This window comes from Orycteropus afer, unplaced genomic scaffold (genome assembly GCF_000298275.1).
Source record: "Orycteropus afer afer isolate SDZICR_OR568_19922 unplaced genomic scaffold, OryAfe1.0 scaffold00144, whole genome shotgun sequence".
Lineage (NCBI taxonomy): Eukaryota > Metazoa > Chordata > Mammalia > Tubulidentata > Orycteropodidae > Orycteropus > Orycteropus afer.
This window is the reverse complement of record NW_006921731.1, coordinates 1,074,382-1,088,165: the sequence shown is the minus strand read 5'-3', so window position 1 is coordinate 1,088,165 and position 13,784 is coordinate 1,074,382. Positions and strand designations below refer to the sequence as shown.

Here is a 13,784-nt window from a genome sequence, read left to right as displayed (position 1 = left end):
TTTTTTTTTTTTTTTTCCTACAGGGACCTCATATGACTGTTGTAGTATGAAAATTGTGGGTTTTTTAATTGAAAGTAGCATTCACCACCATCATTGTACAGGGGAAGCACTACAGCAGGCAGTACTCAGGAATGTTTTGGGGATGCAGCATGACTGGAGGCAAAGGTTTCCCTCAGGAGCCCAAGTCCTGACTTTGAGAGGAGGGGTGAACGTGGAATCCTCTGGGGTGGGTTAGACGGTGCTGCTTTGGCCCACAGAGCAGTGTCTGCATTCAGAATCTGGAAACAGATTTCAGGGTGCTCTCTTGAGACTAAATCTCCTTGTATGGGAAAACACACTCACATCAACCTCACGGTGTGTGTATTATCACACGGAGCTAATGCCAGGACACGTGAAAGTGAAGGGGAGTGGGGACACAGAGGCATCGAGAGGCTTTCTCAGGCAAGGCTCAAACAGCAGAATCTGAGACAAAGACCCAGAGAAAGAAGCCCAGAGTTGCCATGCTTAGGGCAGAGCAGAGTGCTCCTCTGCCAGAGAGCATCCCTTGCTGTGTGTCACAGAAAAGGAGGGGACTGAGGCTCAGGGAAGGAAACCTCCTTGCTTAAGGTCACACAGCTGGGGAGTCATGGTGGCAGGATTGCACCAACCCAGGTGTGTCTGACTTCAGAGACTGTGTCTTCGATGGCTTTAGACACACACACACACACACACACACACACAGATATGAAGCGAGAAAGAGAGAAGGAGAGGAAGGGGGAGAGAGATGTGAAGGGAGAGAGAAGGAATGAGAGAAGGAAAGAGAAACAGGGAAATGAGAGAGGGAGAGGGAGGGAAGAAGGGAGGGAAAGAAAGAAGAAAGGAGGTAGAGGGAGACAAAGATGGGATGTGGGGGTGGGGAATAGAGAGAGAACAGTTTTCCAGAGGCAAAATGTCCCATCCTGATCTACTAGGGCAGGACTGGCAAACATTTTCCGTAAAGGGTCAGACAGTAAACTTTTTAGGCTTTGTGGACCATACATACAACCTCTGTTGCAACTACTCAACTACGCTGTTATAGTGTGAATACAGCCACAAACAATATAGGAATGAAATGGGAGTATTCCAATAAAACTTTATTTTTAGGTGATGCCATTTGAATTTCATATAATATTCATGTGTCACAAAATATTCTTGTTTTTTTCCCCCAACCATTTAAAAATGCAAAAACCATTTTTACGTCAAAGGTCACACAAAAACAAGAAGTGGGACAGACTTGGCCTATAGACTGTAGTTGGCCAGCCCCCATTCTAGAAGATCAGGGGCAAAGAACTGTGACATCATCATAATTTTTTTTTTTCTCTCCTATCATGAGTTTCTCCACAATCATAGGTCTCAAAGAGCAAGTCATCTGGAGGTCCTAGGGAGAAGCCCAGCTTTGCAGCTGATTTAGGGTCCCTCAGAGGCTGGAGGGCCCAAAGGGCAGGGGACCCATGATGCCTCAGTGAACAGGGCTGAAGCACCATCAAAGGAGAGACAGTTCTTGCAGACCGTGGGAAAAGCAATTCTGGGCCTTTGTCCTAAGAGTTGGGTTGAATGTATACCCCCAAAAAGATATGTTGAAGTCCTAACTCCTGGTACCTGTTAATGTGACCTTATTTGGAAATACGATCTTATCAGCGAGGTTAACATGAGGTCATACCAGAGCTGAGTGAATCCTAATCCAAGCTGAGTGATGTCTTATAAAAAAGAGACACAGAGAGACAGACAGATAGACAGGAGATGGCCATATGAAGAAGGAGTTATGCTGTAGCTGCAAGCCAAGGAATGCCTGAGGCTACCAGAGAGACAAGAAAGGATCTTCCCCCATTGAGCTCAACTGGCATAACATTCTACACAAAAACATTGTTCTACATCCTACTGTGGTGAGTAGCAGCTGGGGTCTTAAAAGCTTGAAAATGGCCATCTAGATGCAACAATGGGTCTCTTCTTGTTCAGAGCAAAGAAGAATAAAGAAAAGCAAAGACACATGGAAACAATTAGTCCAATTCTCAGCCTATATGACTATGAGGCCAGAAGAACTAGATGGTGCTTGGCTATCACTGTCAATCACTCGGAGATGGGGTCAGTGCAGAAGATCCTGGATAGAGTGGGAGAACAATGTTGAACAAAACCCACAACCATAAAAGAAAGGCCTGGTTGGCTGGTCTGATAGAGCCTAGTGAGACCCCTGAGACTATGACCCCTAGTTACCCCTCAGGTCTGGGACTAAACTCACTCCTAAGGCTTCCAGCCAAACAACAGACAGGCATATGGGGTGAACATTTACATCAGGTAGATACACTCCTTGGAGCAATCAATCATAGGAGAACAGAAGGGCAGTGTTTGCCCAGGGAGACAGCTCAGAGGGCGGGACTACATGGGAGGGAAGGACACAGAGAAGAGGTAACTATAGGGAGGAAGTGGGAAGAGAGCTGTTATATTGTGGGGAATTAGAATCAATGTCTTGAAACAAAATGTGTATGAACTGCCATATGGAAAATGAATTTGCTCTGTAAAGTTTCACCCAAATCACAATAAAAATTTTAAAAAAAGAAATAAAATAAAGGCTCTTCCCCTAGAGCATTCAGAGAGAAAGTGGCCTTGCCAACACCCTGAATTTCGACTTTAAGCCTAACTATGAGACAATAAATTTCTATCATTTAAAGCCAGCTAGTGTGTGGTACTTTGTTTCGGCAGCCATAGGAAAGCGAAACTGAGCCCTCAGAGATCAGCTTGGACAGCCTCTGGGGGCCACTATCACCTTACTTGTTAGCATCCAGCTATCCCTGTAGGCCACCCTACTCCTTATCCAGGGAGAGGCCCTGCCATCAGTGCTTTTAACAAATGCAAAATCTTTGTAAGCTGGGTGACCTCGAGCAAGTAGAGCACTTCTCTGTGCCATAGTTTCCTGACTTACATGCAGAACACCCAACCCAGGGCAATGCATCCACTTACTCTATGGAGATACACCCCTTGGAGCCAGAGGGGCAGCATTCACATGGAGGGAAAGCTGGATAGACAGGAGTGTATAACTAAGAAGGGCACAGGGATGGGGGGGTCACTGGGAAGGGAGAGGAGCAGAGTAGGTTAGGGTTAAGGATGGTAATTGGGGAGTGAAACCAAATGTACATGAACTGTTGAATGTAAAAAAAAAAATTCTGCTCTGTAAATTTGCACCCAAAGCACAAAAACAAACAAACAAACAAACAAATAAATAAATGGAGGGAGCGTTTTAATCATGGCCCCTACCTTATAGGGTTGTTACCAAAACCAAACTCACTGCCGTTGAGTCGAATATGACTCATAGCTACCCCTCCTTGGGTTTCTGAGGTGGTATCTCCACAGAAGTAGATTGCCCAATCTTCCAAGGAGTGGTTGGTGGGTTTGAACCTCCAGACTTCTGGTTAGCAGTCAAATGCCTGAGGCACTACACCACCATCTCAGCCCAGGGCCTGGCACATAATAAGTGCTCAAGAAGCACTCTTGTCCAGCTCACCCCTGCGTTTCACAAAAGGGAGAGCTGTGGGTCAGATGCCTTGAATGAGGCTGGCTGGGCCACCAGTTGGCTGTGGGTGAGGCACTTCCCCTTGGGCCTTGGTTCCTCACCTGACAGGAGAGGTGGGGAGATCCCACGGCTTACCTTCATTGTTCTCGCCTGGTGGATGGTAGAAGGAGAGCCCCAGGGAGATGATGGCTGCAATTTCCAGGATGATCAGGGTCACATCTTGCAGTGCTTCCCACACGAGCTGCAGAAAGGTTTTTGGCTTCTTTGGAGGTATAAAGTTTTGCCCGAAAATCTGCTTTCTCTTTTCCAGATCTGGAGCAGTGCCTGGCAAACCTGTGGGCAGAGTGCAGAGAGGTCAACTGGAGGCCTGGGAGAGACGCATGTGTTACCAGGAACTGTCCCCTAGTGGGGATGGGTGGTAGGGGTGGGATGGAAGGCCAAAGCAGAAAGGTTGCAGGCACTCAAATTCTCTGCTGCCTGGGGGCCCAGAGCAGCCTCCCTGTGAAAAAGGAGATACTAGGCAGGGGGATGAATGGTGGTCCTCAAAGATATATCCATGTCCTAATTCCCAGAACCTGTGAGTAGAACCTTATTTGGAAAAATGGTCTTTGTAGATGTAACTAACTTAAGGGTCTCAGAATGAGATCATTCTGGATTATCCAGCAGGCCCCAAATCCAATGACAAGCGTCCTTATAAGGGACACACAGAGAAGAGGAGACAGTCATGTGAAGATGGAGCAGAGATTGGAGTGAGGCAGCCACAAGCTAAGGATATCTGGGGCCACCAGGAGCTTGAAAAGGCAAGAAACGATTCTCCTCTAGAGAATCAGAGAGCACACGACCTGGCTGACAGCCCTGATTTCAGACTTCTGGCCTCCAGAACTGGAGTGAGAATCCATTTTTGTTGTAAGCCACAGGCAGTGAATGCACACCACTGTGCCCCACTGCACCCTGCACTTCTACTCCTGCTTGGGTTTCTGCTTGCCCTCCCTGGTGAGCACAGCTAATGGCTAAGAGCACAGACCCTGCCAGCGTTCAAATCCCAGCCTGATGCCTTTAGCTTTCTGAGCCTCAAATTCTTCTTCTGTAATTGGGACAATACTTCTTACATAGGGTGGTTATGAACGTCACAGGAGACAATACATGCAGTCAAGTGTTTATTGAGCACCTACTATATATACTCATCACTGTTTCAGACACTAGGATAGACAGCAGTGCTCAGGACAAAGCCCAGCCCCAAGGAGCTGACTGTCCGGTGGACACAGTGATGTGCTTGGAGCATGCTGGGTGGGTGGTGATGCTCATTCAGTGTTAGTGGTTATCACTTTGGCTTATGGACAAGGAAAGCGAGGTCTAAAGAGATGAAACCTCATTTTGTGGGGCTGGGCCAGAGTGTATGGGCTTCCACTTCCAACCCACCATTTGTTACCAGATAATTCTTCTAAACTCTCTCAGAATTACCAGATAATTCTTCTAAACTCTCTGAGAATTACCAGATAATTCTTCTAAACTCTCAACATCTGATCCTCATTCCCGGCTCAATAGCCCTCAGGGGCTCCCTGTTGTCTTCAGAATCAAGTGCACATATCTCAGCCTGGCACTCTTGACCTGACTCCTAGGCTGTGTTTGCAGTCTCCCTTTTCACTCTCTGATGTTATACCAGCTGTTGTGTTATATGTGTTAGCATCCTAACCACTGTACCTGTGAATGTAATGTAATCATCTGCCATATGCAATCTAATGTAACAGAATGCAATATAATATAATGTAATGTAATCAATCAGTTGAGATCATACTAGTGTAGGGTAGATCCTAAATTATCTCCTGTGATGCCCACAACCACCCTCTGGGTAAGGTATGATCATTGTCCCCATTACAGAAGAGGAAACTGAGTCTCAGAGAGTTGAGGGCATCAGGCTGGGGTTCACTTCTGAGTTGTATAAAGAGCACCATAGACACAGAGGCATGCAGACACAAGGGGAAGACAGACATTATCTGAGGATGAAGGAGGCAGATGCATCTACAAACCCAGGAACCCCAAGAACTGCGGGCAGCTACTAGAAGCTGAAATAGAGAATGAAGGAACTCCTCCTAGAGCCACACCTTGAGTTTGGACTTCTAGCCTCCAGAACTGTGAGAAAATAAAGGTCTGTCCTTTAAACCCACCCACTTGTGGTATTGTGTTACAACAGTGCTAGGAACTAAGACAGCAGCCAAACCAAGGGCCACCTCTGCAGCCATGGATGCTCCTTCTGCCATACTTCTGCCATTCTGTGTCTCTCCCGCATGACTAGTCTCTCCTGCCCTCTGAAACCATGAGGCAGATCCCCAGGTGTATATGTCCCTTGAAAAAGAAGTCTGGTACTTCATGGGGACATTTGGGCAGGGGGACAAAAATAGAGGAAAGTTTAGCTGGGGAGGAATTTCCTCGGTCTTGCTGTCTCCTGGGCTCCCTCCAGGGACAGCACTTCTTCTTGCTTCTCTCCTTCCTCAGTGCTACCCTGTGTCATCCCACGTCTCTGGGTGTGCCATATACTTTTCCATAACAAACTTCCTTCACATTCCATTCCTTTGTCCATGCCGTTAAGTCTGCCAATAATTCCCTTTCCTTCATTCTCCACTAAGTGTACCCTGTTCTCAGGGCCCTCAACTAACTAGTTGTTCCCACCATTCTGCACAGGGAGAGGCTTTTTCTCCTCATTGCTAATACAGTCTTTGCCACATCAGGGTCACCTGTTCACTGGCACAGCATGCCACTGGGCCCTGGCACCTTGGGGAATAGACTAGGCCTGATTCCTATCCCTCAGGGCCTGGTGTTCTAGACCACCAACCATACTACAATCTTTTTGCCCAATGAATGCAGGTGACATGCCTGATTATATGAGCCTGGCCTGAGATGCTGCCAGGAGAAGGCAGCCTGAATGGGCCCTGGGGCTATGCCATGCCAGTCTTGCCAGTGAGCTGGATTTGGGTCAGCTTAATGAGAACAGCTGAGGCAAGGGACACACAACCCTCATCAGATCTCTGGCCTTCAGTTCACTCTTCAGAAGGGATCATCAGGAAGTGTCCCCAGAATAGTACTACTAACATGCTGGGGCTGGAGGACTGGAACATTCTGATGCTACATTTTTTGGGGTTTAGTGGTCTAACAAGGGGGCAGTGGTAGTTCAGTGGTAGAATTCTTGCCTTCCATGTGGGAGACCCAAGGGTTTGAGTCCTGATCAATTCTCAAGTGTAGTCACACCCGCCTGTCAGTAGAGGCTTGTGTGTTGCTACGATGCTGAACAGGTTCAGCAAAGCTTCCAGACTAAGATGGACTAGGAAGAAAGGCCTGGCAATCTACTTCTGAAAATCAGCCAATGAAAACCCTATGGAGCACAGGTCTGGTCCCCAACTGATCATGAGATGGTGCCGGACTGGGCAGCATTTTGTTCTGTTGTGCATGGGGTCATCATGAGCTGTGCATGGGGCTGACTCAATGGCAATTAACAATTGTATTTAATAGTGGTCTAATGCTATATGGTTCTAGGATTCTAATGTTCTGTTGCTCATTCATTCATTCAACCACTATTTATTGAGGCCCCACTCTGGGTCTGGGGAGAGTGATAAAAAGGGCACAGGTCTAGCAACTCACAGAGCACAAGAGCTCTCTGGTCCTGGGATTCAAATAGTCTTAACTACTCACGTATGGGCAGAGCACCATTTTCCTCACGGGGTTTGGGTGTTGAGCCTCTTCAGATGGCAGCAGCAAGACCTCTACTGGGGGCCCAGACTGGCTGAGACCTATGGTCAGGGAGAGCCTGGGGATGGCTCATTCCCTATGACACTGAACATCTGCTTGGTCTGTTAGTGTGAGTAAGCCCTGGAGACCCACATGTCCTGTTTGTGCTGTGAGAATAGGGAGCCTAGAGCTGAGTTATGTCCATTTTATAGATGGGGTGACTGAGGCCTCCCTAAGACCAAGCGGCTGCTTCAGGGCAACTCCTGGACCCCGAGAACCCAGTACAGTGTTCTAAGCATTTGGAAATATGGCCCTGCACCTTTCCATGCTGGAGTGGCCACCTGGGATATCCACATACAGAACAAGTAGGCATGGCACAGTGTGATTCTAGGACCCATAGGAAAGTTCCTGGTCTTCCACCCTCTGTCCAATTATATTTATTGGACAATGCCTGAAATCCCTCCACTTGGGCTGTATTCCTTTAACTAAAACCTTCAATCCCTTTAGACTACCTGGGAGGAGTAAGCTGTCTTCAGTTCTGGACACCGTGGTGTGAATGAGTTTCAGGTTTTTTTTTTTTTTTTTTCTGGGAGTAGATTTTGATAAGAGGAGGAGGGACAGCTCAAGAAGGTACTGGTGTCCTAAGCATGGAGGCTACAACTAGCCAACATTGGCCTGGTACATCAGTTTGCTATGCCTTTGGCCAGCCAGTTCCTTTTTCTGAGCTTCAATTTCTCCATCTCAATAATGGGGAAACTCAGTAAGATGGGTGGGATCCCAATGATTTCAAGACCTACAGGTTCTGAACTGGCTCCGATGGGGTCTGTTTTACATTACAAGCTCCTCATAAGAGCTTCCCTGTTAAGAAGCAGCTTGCTGAGGATGGGGTCATCTCATCTCTTAGGTCTCTCTTGATTGATTCAAAGAGAGGTGAATCTCTGAATGTTTCATGTTTCAAACCTGGAGTCTATAATGTGAACACTTGATAATGGGAATGTCCTCCAGTTCTGGCAGTCTACTCATGGTATTGGGGGTTCTGTCATTCTAGGGTTCTACAGGCAAACCATTGAGATCCTCAATCCTGGGGCAGGGCAGAGGTTGCAAATGTGACTAGCTATTCTGCCAATAAGCAGCATCATGATAAATGGAGAAAAGATGGAAGTTGTCAAAGAGTTCATATTACTCAGTTCCACAATCAACACCAATGGAAGCAGCAGTCAAGAAATCAGATGATATGTTGCACTTGGCAAATCGGCTGCAAAAGGAGACTTTTGGTAAGATGGTGGAATAGGCAGACAAGCTACACAGATTCTCTTCAACAAAGAAAAGAGAAACCAATTGACACAGATACAGAAGACAACCTTGGAGCCTTGAGCTTTGAAAGGAAGGATACATAAGTAGATTAAACACCAAGTAGTAAAAGAACCTGAATGAAAACAGTGAGTAAGGAGACAAATGGAGCTGCAGACTGTCAGCTGTCCTGATGGCACAGGCAGCCTGAATATTTCCAAGTTGTGTTAAGACCTGAGAATTAACCTAAAAACCGGTGCTGCTCACCAAGGGCTGCATGGACAACAGTGCCAGTGGCTGATGACTAAAAAGGGAAACAGCAAAGAAGGAGACAAACTGAGCTGTGCACTTTGGTTGTCTGGAGGGCACAGCCATTTTGAATGTTTAGATCTGGGAGCTGGGCACAGCTATTTTGAATGTTTACAAGTGGTGGAAATTTTGGATATTTAAAGTGACAGCACTCTCATTTGGATTCCAGGAATCTAAGAATAGGCTCTGCTTACCAAAGATAGCATGGACATACAGGAGGCTGATGACTGGAAAGGAGACAGGTGGTGAGTGTACAGTGCTGCCAACTAGTGAATAGAGGAGCACAGTACTCTGCTTACTCAGATACATCCAAAGAAAACAAAAATCTTGGATGAATCACTTCAACATACAATCACCAATTAAATATAAACACAAAAATGTCACAATGTCTTAGAGACAACAGACCATCACAGTTCACACAAAGAAGCAAAATAAAGCAACAAAGGAGTAGGATACAGATGCAGAACACATTCCTGAGGAAGATGCAACATTGGAACTCCCTGACAAGGAATTCAAAAGAATTATGTTTAGGTACCTTCAACAGACTGAGAGACAGCGCTAGGAAAACACTAACAAAATTGAGGAAAACACAGAGAAAACCCTAGAACAATTTTGGAAGACAATATAAGAACAAAACGACTAAACAAAAAATTAGAAATGATACAAAAATCTACAGGTAGAAATCCAAAAGATTAATACTAAATTCTCAGAAATAGATAACACATTGAATTCAATTGAAGACAATGGAATTGAATTGAATCAATGGAAGACAGAATTAGTGAGATTGAAAACAAATACCTCAATACTTCTTTGGAAAGGGATCTATTAGAAAAAAGATCAAAATAAAATGAAGAAAGCCTAAGGTTCATGTGGGATACCATCAAGAGGAAACACCTATGTGTAATTGGAATTCCAGAACAAGAAGAGACAAATAAAAGCATAGAGAAAATTGCCAAAGATTTGTTGAAGGAGAATTTCCCTGATATGATAAAAGACAAGAATATATCCACTCAAGAAGTCCAATGAACCCAAAACAGGATACCCCCAAAAGAAAATCACCAAGACACATCATCATCAAACTCACCAAAACCAAAGATAAAGAAAGAATCCTGAAAGCAGCATGGGAAAAATGAAAAGTTACCTACAAAGGGCAACCAATAACACTAAGCTCTGATTTCTCAGCAGAAATCATGCAGGCAAGAATGCAATGGGATGCATATATAGAACCCTGGAAGAAAAAGTTTTCCAACCAAGAATTATAGACCTGGCAAAACTGTCCCTCAAATATGATGGTGAAGTTAGGACAGTTCCAGATAAGCAGAAATTAAAAGAGCTTGTTAAAATCAGACCAACCTTATAACAGATGCTAAAGGGAATCTCTTGGACAGAGAACCAACAACAGCAAACAACAACTGACCATTAACACACATAATGACATAATCCAGAAATCAACCCAGTTATGGAAGTATCCAAAATAAATAAGCCTACAAGATTGTAAACAGGGAACCAGAGACATCAATTGGCAAATGAGGACAGCTACAAACAGAAAAGAGGGAAAAATTATGTGGTCACAAAACTTCTAAATGGTGAGGAAGTCAAGACAAACTGCAAGATAGAATGAACTGCTCGAAACTTGGGAAGAAAATTATAAATCACAGGGTAACCTCAAAGAAAAATGATAAACCTTCACATCAAATTAAAAAAGAGGACAAGCATAAATATTTAGCAAATACTAAAACAATAACAACAAAGGAAGTGACAACATGATTCAGAAACAAAATGAGCTCAGCACAGAAAATTATGTGGAACAAAGAAATCAGCAACACCATGAAAAAACACATAGCAAAATGACAGCAACAAATTCATACTTGTTGATAATTACACTGAATGTCAGTGGATTAAATGCACCACTCAAGACACGGAGAGTTGCATACTGAATAAGAAAACATAACCCATAAATATGCTGCCTACAAGAGATATACTTTAGAGAGAAAGACACAAATAGACTGAAAATCAAAGGTTGGAAAAAGATATATCAAGCAAATAGCAACCATAAAAGAGCAGGGGTGGGAATATTAATTTCTGATAAAATTGACTTTAAGACAAAAACCACCATAAGAAACAAGGAAGGAATTATATAATGATTAAAGGATCGATTGAACAAGAGGACATAAACACAATAAATATGTATGCACCCAGTGAAAGAGGCCCAAAATACATAAATTAGATTTTAACAGTATTGAAAAGACAAATAGATGGTGCCACAGTCATAGTGGGAGACTTTAATACACCACTTTCAATGAAAGATAAAACAACTGGAAAGAAATTCAACAAAGATGCAGAAAAACTAAACAATACAATCCACCAACTTGACCTCATAGACATCTACAGAGCACTTCATCCAACAACAGCACAATATACATTTCTTTTCCAGTGCACATGGAACACTGGCCAGGATAGATCACATGTTAGGACACAAAGCAAGCCTTAATAAATTTAAAAACATTGAATACTGCAAAGCATCTTCTCAGATCCCAATGAGATAAAATTAGAAATCAACAAGAGGAGGATCTATGGAAAAAGAACAAATACATGGAAACTGAGCAACACTGTCCTTAAGAATGACTGGGTAAGAGAAGAAATAAAAAATGAAATAAAAATGAGAATGGAAAAATGAGAATGAAAATGCAACATACCAAAATTTTTGGGACACAGCAAAAGCAGTGATCAGAGGCCAATTTATAGCAATAAATGCACACACCAAAAAAGAAGAGCCAAAATCAACACCTTAACCCAACATCTCTAACAATTAGAAAGGAGCAGCAAAAAAAGTCTACAGTCACCAGAAGAAAAGAAATAATAAAGACTTGAGCACAAAGAAATGAAACAAAATAGAAACACAACAGAAAAGATAAACAAGACTAGAAGTTGGGTTTTTGAAAAGATTAATAAAATCGACAAACCACTGGCAAATTTAACAAAGGAAGAGAAGGAGAGAATGCAAATAACACAAATAAGAAATGAATTGGGTGATACCACAACAGAACCAACCGAAATAAAAAGGATAATATCAGGATACTATGAAGAACTATACTCCAACAAATTCAAAAATCTAGAAGAAATGGTAAGATTTCTAGAACATACTACTTACCTAAACTAACACAGACTGAGGTGGAAAATTTGAACAGATTCATAACAAAAGAAGAAATTGAACAGGCCATTGAAAAATTACCAACAACAACAACAAAAAACATTGGCCCAGACAGTTTCACTGGAGAGTTCTACTGAACATTCAGAGAACTGACACCAATCCTACTCAAACTATTCCAGAACACAGAAAAGGATGCAATCCTCCGAAATTCATTTTATGAAGCAAGCATAACCTTGATACCAAAACCAGGCAGAGACATCACTAAAAAGGAAAACTACAGATCAATATCCCTCATGAATACAGATGCAAAAATGTTCAACAAAATCCTAGCTAATAGACTCTAACAACATGTCAACCAAGTGTAGGAGCTCTGGTAGTGTAGTGCCTAAGGCACTTGACTGCCAACCAGAAGGCTGGCAGTTCAAACCCACCAGCCACTCTTCGGAAGGAAGATGGGGCAATCTACTTCCAGAGTGATACTGCCTCGGAAACCCAAGGAGGGGTCACTATGAGTCGGGTCAGACTTGACGGCACATAACAACAACAACAACATGACCAAGTGGGATTCATACTAGTAAGGATGGTTCAAGATTAGAAAAACAATCAATCAATGTCATCCATCACATAAATCAAACAAAGGAAAAGAACCACATAATCATATAAATCGATGTAGAAAAGGCATTTAATAAAATCTAACACCCATTCCTGATAAAAACTCTCAGCAAAATAGGAATAAAAGGGACATTCCTCAACATAATAAAGGGCATATATGCAAAACCAATAGCCAACATTATTCTCAATGGAAAGATACTGAAAACATTCCCTTTGTGAACAGGAACCAGACAAAGATGCCCTCTATCACCACTTCTATTCAACATTGTATTGGAAGTCTTACCAGAGCAATAAGGCAAGAAAGGGAAATCAAAGTCATCCAAACTGATAAGGAAGAAGTAAAACTACCCCTATTTGCTGATGATACGATCCCATACATAGAAAACTCATGAGACTCAGCAAAAAAAAACTAATGAGGTGGAAATTTAGCATAGTGGCAGGATACAAGATCAACATACAAGAATCAGTTGGATTCCTCTAAACCAGCAAAGAGATTGCTGAAAAGGAAATAAGGAATTCAATACCATTTATAATAGCTACCAAACCAAACCAAACAAAACAAAAACTACTTGGGAATAAATTTCACTAGGGACACAAAAAACCTGTACAAAAAAAACTACAAATGACTACTTTAAGAAACCATAAGAGATCTACATAAATGGAAGAACATACCATGCTCATGGATAGGAAGATTGAACTTTGAAAATGTCAATTGTGCCTAAAGCAATCCATACATTTAAAGCAATTCCAATCCAGATCCCACCAGCATTCTTTAAGGATATGGAAAAAATCAATCACTAATTTTATATGGAAAGGAAAGTGACCTGGGATAAGCAAAGCACTACTATTGAAGAAGAAGAACAAAGTAGGAGGTGTCACACTCCTGCATCTCAAAACCTACTAGAGCCACAGTAATCAAAATGGCCTGGTCATTGGTACAATGACAGACACAGACCAGTGGAATAGAATTGGACAAAGGGCTGAAATACATTACGTGGGGAAGAGATGGTCTCTTTAACAAATGGTGCTGGCAAAACTGGATATCCATTTGCAGAAAAATGAAACAAGATCTGTACCTCACACCATACATAAAAACTAACTCTAACCATAGTCGCAGGGGACATCAAGCTCAATTGGCATAACATACTATACAAAACATTGTTCCACCTACTACTTTGG

The 13,784-nt window shown here is 43.0% G+C and overlaps 1 protein-coding gene across 1 annotated transcript in view; it reads right to left on the bottom strand.

Moving 5' to 3' along the window:
• ATP2B2 (ATPase plasma membrane Ca2+ transporting 2) overlaps positions 1 to 13,784 on the bottom strand; it is a 174,643-nt gene that overhangs the window by 112,048 nt on the left and 48,811 nt on the right. The window contains exon 2 of the mRNA XM_007945812.2: positions 3,659 to 3,856. Within this exon, the coding sequence (XP_007944003.1) occupies positions 3,659 to 3,856 (198 nt within the window). The remainder of the gene's footprint in view (positions 1 to 3,658; positions 3,857 to 13,784) is intronic.